Below are 12363 nucleotides of genomic sequence, written 5' to 3' on the forward strand. Positions count from 1 at the left end.
TAGTCTCAGATCTTACACTGTATGATCATAAAAAAATGTCAAGAGGGGGACAGTAGGGTGAGGATCATTAATTAACATTCAGTATTTCATATTTTGAATAGAATGATGTCATCATTGTCAAGAGAGGAATATTAAAAGAACAGTGTATGTTATTAATAGATGTTAATGCAACATGTCATCAAATTGGAGTAAAATTAATATGAATAGCTTTTTCCCATGTTATAATTGATTGGTTTTGCATTGAGATTCAGTGTATCCAAATATGCAGTCTTTTGTTTATGATGAAACTCAATGCAATTTCCTAACTCAAGGAAACAAAATCAACAAGGTTGGTAGTGCAGTGAAAAACTGTTTACAGTACTTAGATTTTAAACCACTACAGATATGTTTTTTTTTTTAAATACCCAAACAGGTGATACTACACTGCCACCTAGAGGACATACACGTGTAGAATTTATACAAGGGAAAATTAAGGTTACTTACCTGAGAAACCAAAAAGCAATAGAACAGTTGTTTTGTTAGATTTTTTGAACAAACAGGTTGAATATAAATATTATAAAATTACTTCCTATAATATTGAGATTGGTGCATATTTGAAACCAGTCAAGAAATGTGCAAAGCCACATTAAACGAGTTCGCACGGATGAATTATTTCAAGGCACATTTTATTTGAAAGTGTTGAATACAATAGAAATCTGACAGACAAAAATAGCAGCCAAAGTAAAACGAACATTCAACTCAGTGTACTGGGAAACTTTTCCACATTTGAACATTAAAGAATTCCCCTCAAAACAAGATGATTTCTGCTCACGTCGTTCCATTTAGTCATCATTTTTTTTGGTGTGCTTTCAACAGCACATGAAATATCTGAAAAAAATGAAGAGAAATGAATGACTGATGTGAACATGTAGTTAGAAAAATTGAAACAAGTCCAAATGGGATGCAAAACCAGTGTCTTTCTTCATAGATCTTAGTAACAGTTTCCATTTGCAAAGACAAAAAAAAATGTCTGCCTTGCTATCATTTTCAGGGAGGCAACTTACCCAAGTTACATTCAAATTGGAAAGAAGTTTTGGGGGAAAAATGTAACTCAAGTGTTTCAAGAAATTGAGAAACAAGCTCAGGTGTGGGGGGCAGTGACATCCTAAAAACAAGGTTCACTTTTAACGGCCATTTGCACAAGTGAGGTGTATATAGAGTCATTGGGAAGAGTGGTGGGCACGTGGCTGCCATTGGCATGGCCTACCGCACCATCTGTGACCTCCATTGGAAGAGTCTCATCAGAGCATAGCAACACATCAACTGGTCCTTTGGTACTCTTGAGGTGGATTTGGAGGCTCTGAGGAAAGAAAGAGGCAAAAGATAGCGTCCACAAGAAGACACCTCCTGAAGAATTTCTAATTCAGGGATTGGCCTCACATCTTACTATGGATTTACACTTCAAATGACAAGATTCAGAGGCATTCTCCCACATGTGCCTCTCAACTTTCATATGGAGGGAAGAGGGGAAAAAATAGATCACACCGCTGTAGAAATTGGGGTAGGAAAACTTACATCTTTAGGGTGTGGAATATTCATTGTGGTGTTTTCGGGGGCTTTGATGGCAAGCAGAGTTTGCTCTCTCAGAGCAGGAATGCTTTGAATATCCTCATAAGTCACGTAGGCAAATGTAAACCATGTCAAGGATGACACACGCCCACATGAAATGAGAATGACGTCATTCTAATGACGCAAGGAGGATTTTAGGATGCTCAATGACTAAGATTTAAGCATGGTAGGAATTTGAAAAGGATATCTGCTGCTGAGAATGTCTGCACACACATGAAAAAGCTCTTCAGTGCAGTTCTCAATCAGCATATCTAGCTTGTTTTCCTCTTCGGTGAGCTCAAGGATCATTTGATTTAGATCTTCATTGAGACACTGACCCCTGGAAAGAAAAATAGCAAGATGTAACATAAATCTGAACTGGAAAGAGACATTTAATTCATAATATAAGTGTCATAAAGTCATTTATCTGAGCATATTATGTTGCATTATGTGTTTTTTTAGCATCACAAGAGCCTAAAATTCATTATTAAACCAAATATTGTACTTACAACCATTGCACGTGACTTTTGTATTTCTTCTTGATTAATCTGATCCCCTCTAGGACATTTGTGATATCATAGATGCGTCTTTTGGGAGTTTTGAGTTGGTAGCTCACAATATTCAAGTCCAAAATGCCATCTTTTGATTGGTGTAGCAACTTCAAAAATTGCCTCGTCAAGAAAACCAGCGATGTGTCAATTCGCTGTTTTCGCCTGCCAGGCGGAGAATTTATATCTAGAGCTGGATGGGCAAAAAAAAAAGATCAGAATTAATCTTTGCATATGAAATAGCATGTATTTGCTCATTGTCAATAATTGCATTTGTGGGATAATTAGTCTAAATCTTACTTTCTTCTCCAGTTGGACACGATACGCCAGGCTCTCTGATGATGGATGCTTCACCATCATCTAGCCAGCCAGTTTGCTGTAAGAAATCCACACATATAAGTCAGATTTTGAAAAAAATAGTCTTGTATAACTAAAACCTAAACAATTGTACACAGTTACTTCAACAAAATACTCTGGTATAACTAAAAATCTAGGTCGTATAAAACATCCAAACTTTAACCCACATCGCTTCAAGGACTCAAATAAATGAGTGCGATGGGGAAAATAGTATTAGTAATATTAGTAGTAATCTGATCTAATGATGTGGATAACTATTTCTGTTGCCTAGCAACAGTGTACTTTCTTAAAAAAAGAAAAAAAAACTACTTTTACTACTTAGCTGCTGGCGCACAATACAGATCGACTAAGAGCACTAAGATTGCACAATAATTAATTTGATCCTTAAAGAATATATAACTTGTGCACGCTATATAGTAGATCAAGTACTTTGTATATTAACTTACCATGGCTTGCTCCTCAAAACTTTGATCCGACCATGCTTCGGGCTGTGATGCTTGCTTGGACTTGTCAATCTCTTCGGATTCCTCTTCAGTTTTGCAGGAAAATTCAATTGCAGATTCCTCGTTTCCCAAACTTAGAAGTTGTTCGCAGGATTCCGTTTTAACCAACATTGCTACGGATGTCCCGTCGTCCATGTGGCACGTATTCGATTGTCGCTAACAACTCACGTGTGTCGATAGCAAACAAATAAACAACCCGGGATCATTCCACAATGAGTTTCCACTCGCTCGGGGTATTTTATGTTCGCAACGCGACAATATTATTACCACAATGATCATTGCAGACCATCGTATTAGCGTGTTTTGATACAAATGTATCAAATAGCTAGCTAGTTAGCGGATTTCGCGGAATGACGATGAACAGACCAATGAACGCCAAGATTCGAAGTCACGTGACGCATTTTCCCACCAAAGTACAGTAATCATTTCTGATAAAATCATCAAATGCAAGTTGGGCTTTGTTGTTTTTCATAGAACGTAAAAGGCATTTGCACGTCTACTTAATAAAGGGATTCAAAATATGCACATAAATCATGATCTCAGAGCAAGTTGTCTAAAAAGATGGCTTTTATAGAGCCACCCAATATAAACCCAATCAATCCATCATATAAATCAAGTCTCCAGATAAATTAATTCACTCACAGTTTGTTGAAAACAGGGATCCTTGATGGCACTTTTCCAGTTTGTTTTCCGCGTCTCTTTCCTCAAACTCACCCGATTCGAATGATCAAAACGTGGGCAGATCGATTAAGATTGTTAATTGGAATCAGCTGTGTTGGAAAAGGAAGCTATGGAAAACGGACTTAATCGGATCGGAGTTAACAACGACTACTTTAAACATTACTTTATCACATTATCATGCTACTTTCCTCACAGTCAAATACAACTAGTCTGTACAAATGACAATAAGTTTATACCTCAATTTATTTTACCATCTGGAAAGCAAACAATCACTTTACATCACTGGCAGATAAATGAAAAACAATACTTCTTTATAATGAATAATTTCTCACAGTTCAATTCACAATACACTTTATAATTCCTGCTTATGTGGAAAGCCTTTGTATTGAGAACAATTTTAAAACATGTCTCTTTTTCACATAAGACAATGCAGAAATACTCCATACACAGTTCCAAATGTCCACAAAAAAAGACATAGCATCCATATTTAAAAAACACATGCTATCATGTATCTCAATCATCAAACTTGATTTTCTTCCCTCGGAAGGGCAAAATTTTTCCCTGCTCTTTTCTTTTCTTACTGGCCTGCCATGATGGATGCAAGGCTTGCTCTGGTTCCTGCCGAGAAAATCCGCCGGAACCCCCCCGGCCCGGTTGCCTTCTAAAATCTCCTCGACCCTCCTGCCTTCTAAAATCTCCCCGGCCCTGTTGCCTCCTATCATCCCCCCATCCCTGCTGCCTTCTATCATCCCCCCTGTCACCCCCCCTAAATGTGGCTTCATTCCTATCGTACCTATGCTCCCGCGTACTTTGCTCTCCCCTTTGGAATTTTCCATGTTCTTGAAATTCCGCCCGGCCTCTTCCAAATGGCTTTCCCATTCCACCCATCGATTTGTCCTGAGACAAAGAGCAGAAGAGACTGTTAAGTTTTGGTCCTCTCTGCTTTAACCGTGACTCCAACTCATCAAGTTCAGTCTCAAGAGCAGGCTTTGATTTTGGTTCTGATTCTTCTTTATTCTCTTCACCTTTGTCGGTGGTTTTACTCTTTTTAAATTTGCGGACTTTACCCACAAAAAAATCATTATCGCTGTCCTCCTGGGACGACTGCTTTTTGAATCGTTCCTCTGTACTGTCGTCGAAATACGATTTGTCGTCATCTGAGAGGTCTAAATCGCTTTCTTCATCCTGTTTTGGAACTTTTGGTTTATTTACTTGAGTCTTAGCTTGCGGTTTTTTCTTCACCTTTTCTTTGGGTACGTTCTTTTTTTTGAGACTTTTAAACTCGGCTGTTAATTTCTTCTCAGGAGCAAATTGAGCAGGTTCCATCTCGTACTCGTCAGGGTGAGTAGAACCCATTTCGTCATCATCAGTGGTCAATTCTTTTCTCTTTTCTAACGTCTTTGTTTCTGGTGCCCTACACATCTTCTCATCCCATGGGTCCAGAAACTTTTTAACTTTTTTCACCTTTTCTTTTCTTTCCCTCGCATCCTTTTCCCTCTCCTCACAAAAGTCTTTGATGCTGGCTTGTATTTTCTCAATCTTTGCCCTGAACTGCGGGTGGGAACCGATGCGAGCTATGGCTCGGTCTGACATGGTATATTTTGGGTCCTGGCACACCCTGTTGAAGTTGAAGCTATTCTGCAAGGATGACTTGGTGACCTGAGGATGAAATAAAACATTTCTTAAATTTTTGTACAGAAATATGCTGTCAAACATCCATTATGTTCACTACAACATCTATAGTGTTCAATAAAATTAAGGGTAAATGATACACTGTGACTAAAATGATTTTGTTTATAAATGTAAAGTGTTCTTTCGGGTCGAGTACATACATGGTCAGGGTTTATTTTTTTCAAGGCATGGATCTCCTCCAGTATTCTAGCGGCCCTCCTCTTATTCTTCTCAACTTGCGGCTCGGTGCCCTTTTTATTGTTCAGCGCCGCCATCTGACGAACGAGTTTCCGGATGACCAGTGTCCTCACTCTCCTCACCTCTTTCCTCATATCAACCACCTCATTGTTTAAGTTTAGGACCCCAGACCCCACTTTGGGTTCAACTTTGTCAGGCTTTTTCTCTGGTTGGTCTGCGAGTGCTTTTGTCTCCTCATCTTCATTCTTTTCTTCATCATTACAGTCCTCTGCTTTGATATCCGCCTCTGAGTCTCCACTAGTTTCTTCTTGCTCGCCAACTTCTACTTCACCTTTTGTTTCCAAAGTCACATCTTGCTTTGCTTCTTCTTGGTCCCCTTCTAAATCTCCAATTGGTGTCTCGTCCTCAATTGGTGTCTCATACCCAACTGGTGTCTCTTCCCCAATCGGTGTCTCATCTACGATTGGTGTCTCGTCCTCAATTGGTGCCTCCTCTCCAATTGGTGTCTTGTCCCCAATTAGTGTCTCATCCACAATCGGTGTCTCTTCTCCAATGTGGTCCTTTTCCTTTGTCCCAATATGTGGCTCGATTTCTTCCATGTTGCACACTGAAGTGGTCATCTAAAAAATAATAATAATAATAATACATGTGATCATTTAATGCTCACCCACATATATATATAAAATAAACACTAATATGAATGCTCGAATCGCCCCCCAAAAATCGTTCCCTAAGTTGAAATACTGATAAAAATATTCACGTCCTTTTTCTTTCAATGAAAATTTCCAAATGAATTTGAATTACATACTTTAGGAAGCAAAAAGTACAATTAGCAAGGCAATCGATTTCTATTTAAGTATAAATAATGGACTTTGTTGACATGCAGTAAGTACTGTGATCCGAGACTTGTTGATGTTATCATTTTGCAAATACTTTGTATCTAAAGCACATTATTGTTGAAATCCTTCAAAGGAATACAGATGTTTTGCGTTTACAATCAAACTGATCTTTAAATGAGACACATTTTCTAAAAAATCTACGTGATACAACTGAGATCACAAACGTGGTACTTGGCCGCATGGCCACGTTTTAGCACTCTGAGTTAAACAAATAGGCATCGATCTGTCGCAAAATTACCAATAGCACACATTTCATGCAAAATTCAGAAAGCGCATAATCCTAAAAGTGTCCTTACTGTAAATAACAGGTCAATAAACTCTCAAAGAGAAGCCAAAGCTGTCGACGCTCCGTGGGCCGCCATACTGGACGTGCTTCGGGCTCTGATGCCGTCATGACGTCACTTGTCGCGACAGGGAACGCGGAGTGTCGTGAAAAGGGGAGGGGCCTCCCCATGCACTGTTATTATTTATTTCTTTGTTACATGTGTATATGACAATAACAACGGCGGCTAATTCAAGACCTGTGAATATTAGCGTGAGCGAATGACATTCCCGTGCTCCTCTTACCACACCGACAGATCGGGGAAATCATCTGGGGGAGGATGAAGCGGCGCAATGCGGACTGCAGCAAACTCCGACGGCCGTTAAAACGGAACCGAATCACCGAGGGTATATATAGCAGGTACGCGGAAAAAATGGGTTGGGGGGCGATCTTGTATAACAATGGCGCCGCTGTCAATGTCGAGATTGGTTTGCACGCTGTGGATCGTTTATTGCCTAACTCATCTTGTGCATCTCCATCCATTCTAAAATACCATTCCGATTCATGCTATGTGGGGATGTTAAAACGTTTTATATGATATCCGACTAGCTCACATCGATCCGGATCTGCAATCAAATATGGTTTGCCAAAAATCACCTAGTGGCCGATATGATGAATGTACACATATACATATTTTGGATGGATCTGTTCAAGGGAATTTTGTTAATGCAACGTCAAAAGCGATGCTTTCAGATGTAGATTGGAAGATCCTACTGTCCTTAAAGGGCACATGAAAAGAGATGGGTGTACATTTCTTTTGAATGGTATAATCAAGAATTTGATATGATCATTTTAGGACATTCTGTTATAATATAGGATGTGCATTGGATCCCGTCCTTGGAAATTGTTGCAATTTCCCCCCAAATCGCGGACACATAATTTTACCTCAGTATTGCTACCCTCCACATTTACACAATTATACATCCAACATTATTAGCCAACAAAAGATCACTACAATTATAATCTATGTAATCTGTTTTTTCTCTACCTATAGTACATTCCTGTATCTGAAGTTCCTGTTCGTATGGGTGCTGGTTCTTCTGGCTGACTTTGTGTTGGAGTTCAGATTTGAGTATCTGTGGCCCTTCTGGCTTTTCCTTCGCAGTGTTTACGATTCCTACAGGTATCAAGGACTGGTAAGACTGCATCTTTGAAAAAAATAAAGATTGAAATAACCATGCATTTTGTAGAATGATCAACTTTCCCCTTATTTATCGTTTCAGGCATTCTCGTTGTTCTTCGTGTTTGTGGCCCTCACGTCAGACATTATTTGCCTCCTCTTCATCCCTGTCCAGTGGCTATTCTTTGCTGCCAGCACCTATGTATGGGTCCAGTATGTATGGCACACAGGTTAGCTGAAGGTTTTCTTTTTCCGCATTGTTTTTGTGCCATTAAATGCGTGGGAGTAACTCACATTGATGTATTCCACTTAGAGAGAGGAGTGTGTCTCCCCACTGTATCACTGTGGATCCTGTTTGTGTACATTGAAGCTGCCGTCCGCTTCAAAGACCTGAAAAACTTTCATGTAGACCTTTGTCGACCTTTTGCAGCTCATTGGTAAGTCCGTTTGCTTCATCTTAAAAGTAAATAAGCAAAAAGGGTTGTGGTGTTCTTAATATTTGTCTTTTTTTGTGTACTGCTAGTATTGGCTACCCAGTGGTGACTCTGGGTTTTGGCTTTAAAAGCTATGTAAGCTATAAGATGCGGCTAAGGAAACAGAAAGAAGTGCAAAAGGAGAATGAGTTCTACATGGAACTGCTACAACAAGCTCTACCTCCGGAGCAACAGATGCTGCAGAGACAAGAGAGGGAGACAGAAGAGGGTGAGATGTGTATTATCATTGAGTTCAGATATTGTATTCAATTTAGATTTATTAAGAAAGGCAATTTTAAACAAACTAAATGTTTTTTTCTTTAGTAAAAGGGATTTCAGAAACCGAACCCCAAAATGTGTCTCAAAATGGGGCCCCACCCAGCAAGAAGAGTACCCCAGTTCCATTACCAGAACTGGAGTACCGCGAAAAAGGGAAGGACAGTACTGCAAAAGAGCGTGAAGGCAAAAAGCAAAACACAGTTGGAATCAATAACAACAACATTATACACTCACTGGACTCCAAGTTACAGGAGAGTGAATATATTGAGAACTACGTCAGGGCGAAGAAGCTAAGCAACGAAGTCGTGGCAGGAGAGCATATGCATGGAGACACCAATGCCCTTACTTCTAAAGAAGAAGTGGCAGCAAGTGGGAAGAACTACAAAAATGTCTGCAACTCGTCGCCGCGGAATCACAGTTTCAGCAACGGCAGCCTCTCGACGGGTTCCTCGTCCAATAAGAACGATAAAAAACAAAAGGGGGCTACGAAAAGTCCGAAAGATCCGCTGGAGAACTGCATTCCTAATAACCAGTTGGGAAAAACGGATGCTTTAATACGGTAAGAAAAAAGTGGGTTAGAATACAAATAGAGTCCTATTCCTAATGCCTTTTTATTTATGTCAATTTGCATGCACTGTTTTCTGCGTGGGTGGAAAGGATGGAACAAGATGTGAAGCGTCTCAAGGCAGACTTGCAGGCCAACAGGCAGGTGGAGTCGGATTTGCGAAGTCAGCTGTCTTCTTTAAGCAACCAAGATCGCAACCTTCGATCTGAACTGGGCCAGTTGCAGCAGGATAATGAACTGCTCCAAAACAAGTGAGTATAAATAAATATGAAATTATCCAAAGAACAAAAAAACTTACTGTAAAAATATCGGGCAAAACAGCTGAACCAAAGGTCTAATAACAGCTTGTCTGGAAGTAATAAATGAATGATCTTAAATCACAGTTTTAGATAGAAGTGAAGGAGATCTTTAAACACTGTTCTATGGGAACGAATGACCATGTTTCTTTCAATGGATTTCCACAGGCTCCACAGTTCCGTCCAGGCCAAGCAGAAGGATAAGCAGACTATCTCCCAGCTAGAGAAGAGGCTGAAAGCCGAGCAGGATGCTCGCGTTTTAGCTGAAAAACAGCTGGCTGAAGAGAGGAAGCGGAAGAAAATGGATGAGGCCACCGCTCGAGCAGCGGTGGCCTTAGCCGCGGCCACCAGGTACTCGTCACACCAAAAGTATTAACCGGACAAGCAAATAAGCATGTCTTGGATTTCCTTCCAGAGCGGAGTCCACTGATTCCCTTCGGAGTCGCATCCGAGAGCTGGAAACCGAGTGCAAAAAGCTTGGCATGGACACCAAGGTCAAAGAAGAACAGATTCGAGACCTGGAGGCCAAGTGCCAAGTAGGACTGAGCGCCATTTCGTCCTATCCATCTATAGTTAAACTCCTAACGCCTGAATTTGAACCCCTGCAGGAGCTGAGGAAGTACAAAGAAAACGAGAAGGACACTGAGGTGCTGATGTCTGCCTTGTCAGCCATGCAGGAGAAGACCCAGCACCTGGAGAACAGTCTTAGTGCTGAAACTAGGATCAAATTGGACCTCTTCTCCGCACTGGGTGATGCCAAGAGGCAGTTGGAGATCTCGCAAGGTAGGGATGCCCCTTGTGGGATGGAACGTGACTGGACTTTTGGTCGCTGGTCTTTTGGTCGCCGGTCTTTTGGTCCCTTTTGGCCGCCAGTCAAATGGTGACAGAGAGTTTACTATTCAAGCCAGCTCTCAAAATTACATTCATGGGAGAGAGTTTAATATCTAAGAGAGAGAGAGTTTAGTATCTAAGTACTGTTTAATATCTAAGTACTGTTTAATTTTTAAGTACTGTTTAATATCTAAGTAATGTTTAAAATCTAAGTACTGTTTAATATCGAAGTACTGTTTAATATCTTACTACTGTTTAATATCTAAGTACTGTTTAATATCTAAGTTCTTTTTAATATCTAAGTACATTTGACAGGCCACCAAAAGACCAGCGACCAAACGTCCGAGCACCGGGATGGACTAGTGCTCATATATTTTTGTGCATCTTGGTACTCAGGTCAGATTCACCAGCGAGAACAAGAAATAGCAGAGCTGAAGCAGAAGATAGCGGAAGTAATGGCCGTCATGCCCAGTCTTTCGTACTCGTCAGATAACGGCAATTTGAGTTCGGTCACCCCGCACTACTCCTCCAAGTTTATGGACAATAGTCCCTCCTCTCTGGACCCCAATGCCTCAGTCTATCAGCCTCTCAAAAAATAGCTGGACTGAACTGTCATTCCTTTTTTCTTAGATGGTTTATTTATTTTTTTGTTATTTTTTAAACTGATTCAGTTTTGGCCATACTGAGTTTACAAGCCTCTGACAGATTTTGCACTGAAAGACGACTCCTTACATATCGGCATTTTTGAAGGATTTGTTTTCTTTTTAAGAGGTTTTTTTGGAGTTGGACTGTTCAAGCAGTTCCATTGAAAGTAATCAGTGGGGAAGGAGGAATAAATAGTGGTTGGCTAAATGAAGAACCGTTGTGTTTTGCTTTGCAAAAGTTGCCCTGAACGTACTTTTTAGTCACCTTGCAGGTTTAAACCTGTCATGTTTTAACTTCAAGTTGAGAGATGCATGAATGTAAAAGTGTTCAAATTGACCCACTTGGGAAATTGATCATTTTAAATGCTGTAGTTGTGAGCTAAAAGATTAATAACAACTCTGCCAAACATCACCAATCTCCTTGTTTGCAGCAAATATAAAATTCCCACCTGTTAGGTCAAGTTGAGATGAATTTAATGATGTCTCTTTTAACTGGTGGTTACGGGTGTTTTTATGTTTTTTAATTTGCAAATTTTACAGTGCCTTTCAATTCTGCAATTTCTCTAAAAGCTTCAGCTCTGTTGTACACAAAGGCATATTTAATTCAGTGTTACCAGCTCAATTGAGAACTTTTGGTTTTTGCAAGTTGCAAATTACAGTTTTAGGGGGAAAATGACATTTTCATAGACAGTTTTGGTGTGCCAAACACCAACCAAACATTGTCTATTCATGCCGAAAAATTGCATCTTTGTTTACAGCAATGTACATTAACTTGAGGAATGTTGTTTATTTTTTTTTAGTGCTAAGTGTTGCTGTGTGTCATCCATTTTTACTTCAATTGATGTAACATTTTTTAAAAGGGTGCTGTTCCATTTTTTTGTGTCATTAAAACATCTAGATGGTGTTGTGTTTACCAGGAAAATTGTAATGAAGCAGCAGGTTGTGTTATTTATTATTTTATTTATTTGTAGACTTAATTATGAGGCAGTATCTTTTTTTGTATTCCTCATTTTTAGTTGATTTTGATTCATTTTCCAATCAGGATTTGGTGAATGTGAACCATTTTGACTGCTATCATGTGACCTTCCTGGATCACTTGTGGATAGCGCCGACTTAGTACATTTATTGTGGGAGGAAAAGATAAAAAAAAATGTGAAAGTGATTTGTATTTTTTTTCTTTTTCTTAACCCTAACCCTCTCACTTATCTCAAAGAGACAGTCCCATTTTGCCATCATTATTATAGAAAGTTTTTGGAGGCAGTACAAGCCCTTTTTACTGTTTGTGAACTTGGTGTCTGGCACATATTAAAATGTTTCCAAAATGCAAGACTTAAACATAATGTTTAAAATGTAAGAATCATTTATTTATAGAAATTTAGTTTTTATTAA

At 39.5% G+C, this 12363-nt stretch overlaps 3 protein-coding genes across 3 annotated transcripts; 1 reads left to right on the top strand and 2 right to left on the bottom strand.

Moving 5' to 3' along the window:
- Positions 1-648: 648 nt before the first annotated feature.
- On the bottom strand, positions 649-3627 carry LOC144214747 (transcription factor E2F6-like). Its single transcript, XM_077743385.1, has 6 exons — positions 2939-3627; positions 2436-2511; positions 2097-2328; positions 1794-1927; positions 1555-1667; positions 649-1339 (listed from the first exon to the last, which is right to left on the bottom strand). The coding sequence occupies exons 1-6, from the start codon at positions 3128-3130 to the stop codon at positions 1145-1147; spliced, it is 942 nt and encodes a 313-aa protein (XP_077599511.1). The 5' UTR covers positions 3131-3627; the 3' UTR covers positions 649-1144.
- A 274-nt stretch (positions 3628-3901) lies between these two features.
- On the bottom strand, positions 3902-7114 carry srfbp1 (serum response factor binding protein 1). The gene is made up of 3 exons (XM_077744035.1): positions 6741-7114; positions 5509-6165; positions 3902-5335 (listed from the first exon to the last, which is right to left on the bottom strand). Exons 2-3 carry the CDS (start codon positions 6163-6165, stop codon positions 4190-4192), a joined length of 1803 nt encoding a protein of 600 aa, XP_077600161.1. The 5' UTR covers positions 6741-7114; the 3' UTR covers positions 3902-4189.
- LOC144214746 (macoilin-1-like) lies at positions 6866-12314 on the top strand. The gene is made up of 11 exons (XM_077743384.1): positions 6866-7126; positions 7761-7902; positions 7990-8116; positions 8200-8323; positions 8410-8588; positions 8684-9197; positions 9296-9454; positions 9668-9850; positions 9915-10035; positions 10108-10282; positions 10727-12314. The coding sequence occupies exons 1-11, from the start codon at positions 7047-7049 to the stop codon at positions 10927-10929; spliced, it is 2007 nt and encodes a 668-aa protein (XP_077599510.1). The 5' UTR covers positions 6866-7046; the 3' UTR covers positions 10930-12314.
- Positions 12315-12363: the final 49 nt, after the last annotated feature.

The sequence above is a fragment of the Stigmatopora nigra genome, chromosome 21, assembly GCF_051989575.1.
Source record: "Stigmatopora nigra isolate UIUO_SnigA chromosome 21, RoL_Snig_1.1, whole genome shotgun sequence".
NCBI lineage: Eukaryota > Metazoa > Chordata > Actinopteri > Syngnathiformes > Syngnathidae > Stigmatopora > Stigmatopora nigra.

Excerpts from the sequence above, each read along its gene's own strand:
- LOC144214747 (XM_077743385.1), bottom strand. The coding sequence starts at position 3,130 with ATGGACGACGGGACATCCGTAGCAATGTTGGTTAAAACGGAATCCTGC. Across the intron at positions 2,512-2,938 it reads GTTTTGAGGAGCAAGCCATG|CAAACTGGCTGGCTAGATGA; the intron begins GTAAGTTAATAT and ends GATTTCTTACAG. Across the intron at positions 1,668-1,793 it reads AGACATTCTCAGCAGCAGAT|TTGCCTACGTGACTTATGAG; the intron begins ATCCTTTTCAAA and ends CATGGTTTACAT.
- srfbp1 (XM_077744035.1), bottom strand. The coding sequence starts at position 6,165 with ATGACCACTTCAGTGTGCAACATGGAAGAAATCGAGCCACATATTGGG. Across the intron at positions 5,336-5,508 it reads AAAAAATAAACCCTGACCAT|GTCACCAAGTCATCCTTGCA; the intron begins GTATGTACTCGA and ends TTTCATCCTCAG.
- LOC144214746 (XM_077743384.1), top strand. The coding sequence starts at position 7,047 with ATGAAGCGGCGCAATGCGGACTGCAGCAAACTCCGACGGCCGTTAAAA. Across the intron at positions 8,117-8,199 it reads CCAGTATGTATGGCACACAG|AGAGAGGAGTGTGTCTCCCC; the intron begins GTTAGCTGAAGG and ends TATTCCACTTAG. Across the intron at positions 9,851-9,914 it reads GCCTTAGCCGCGGCCACCAG|AGCGGAGTCCACTGATTCCC; the intron begins GTACTCGTCACA and ends ATTTCCTTCCAG.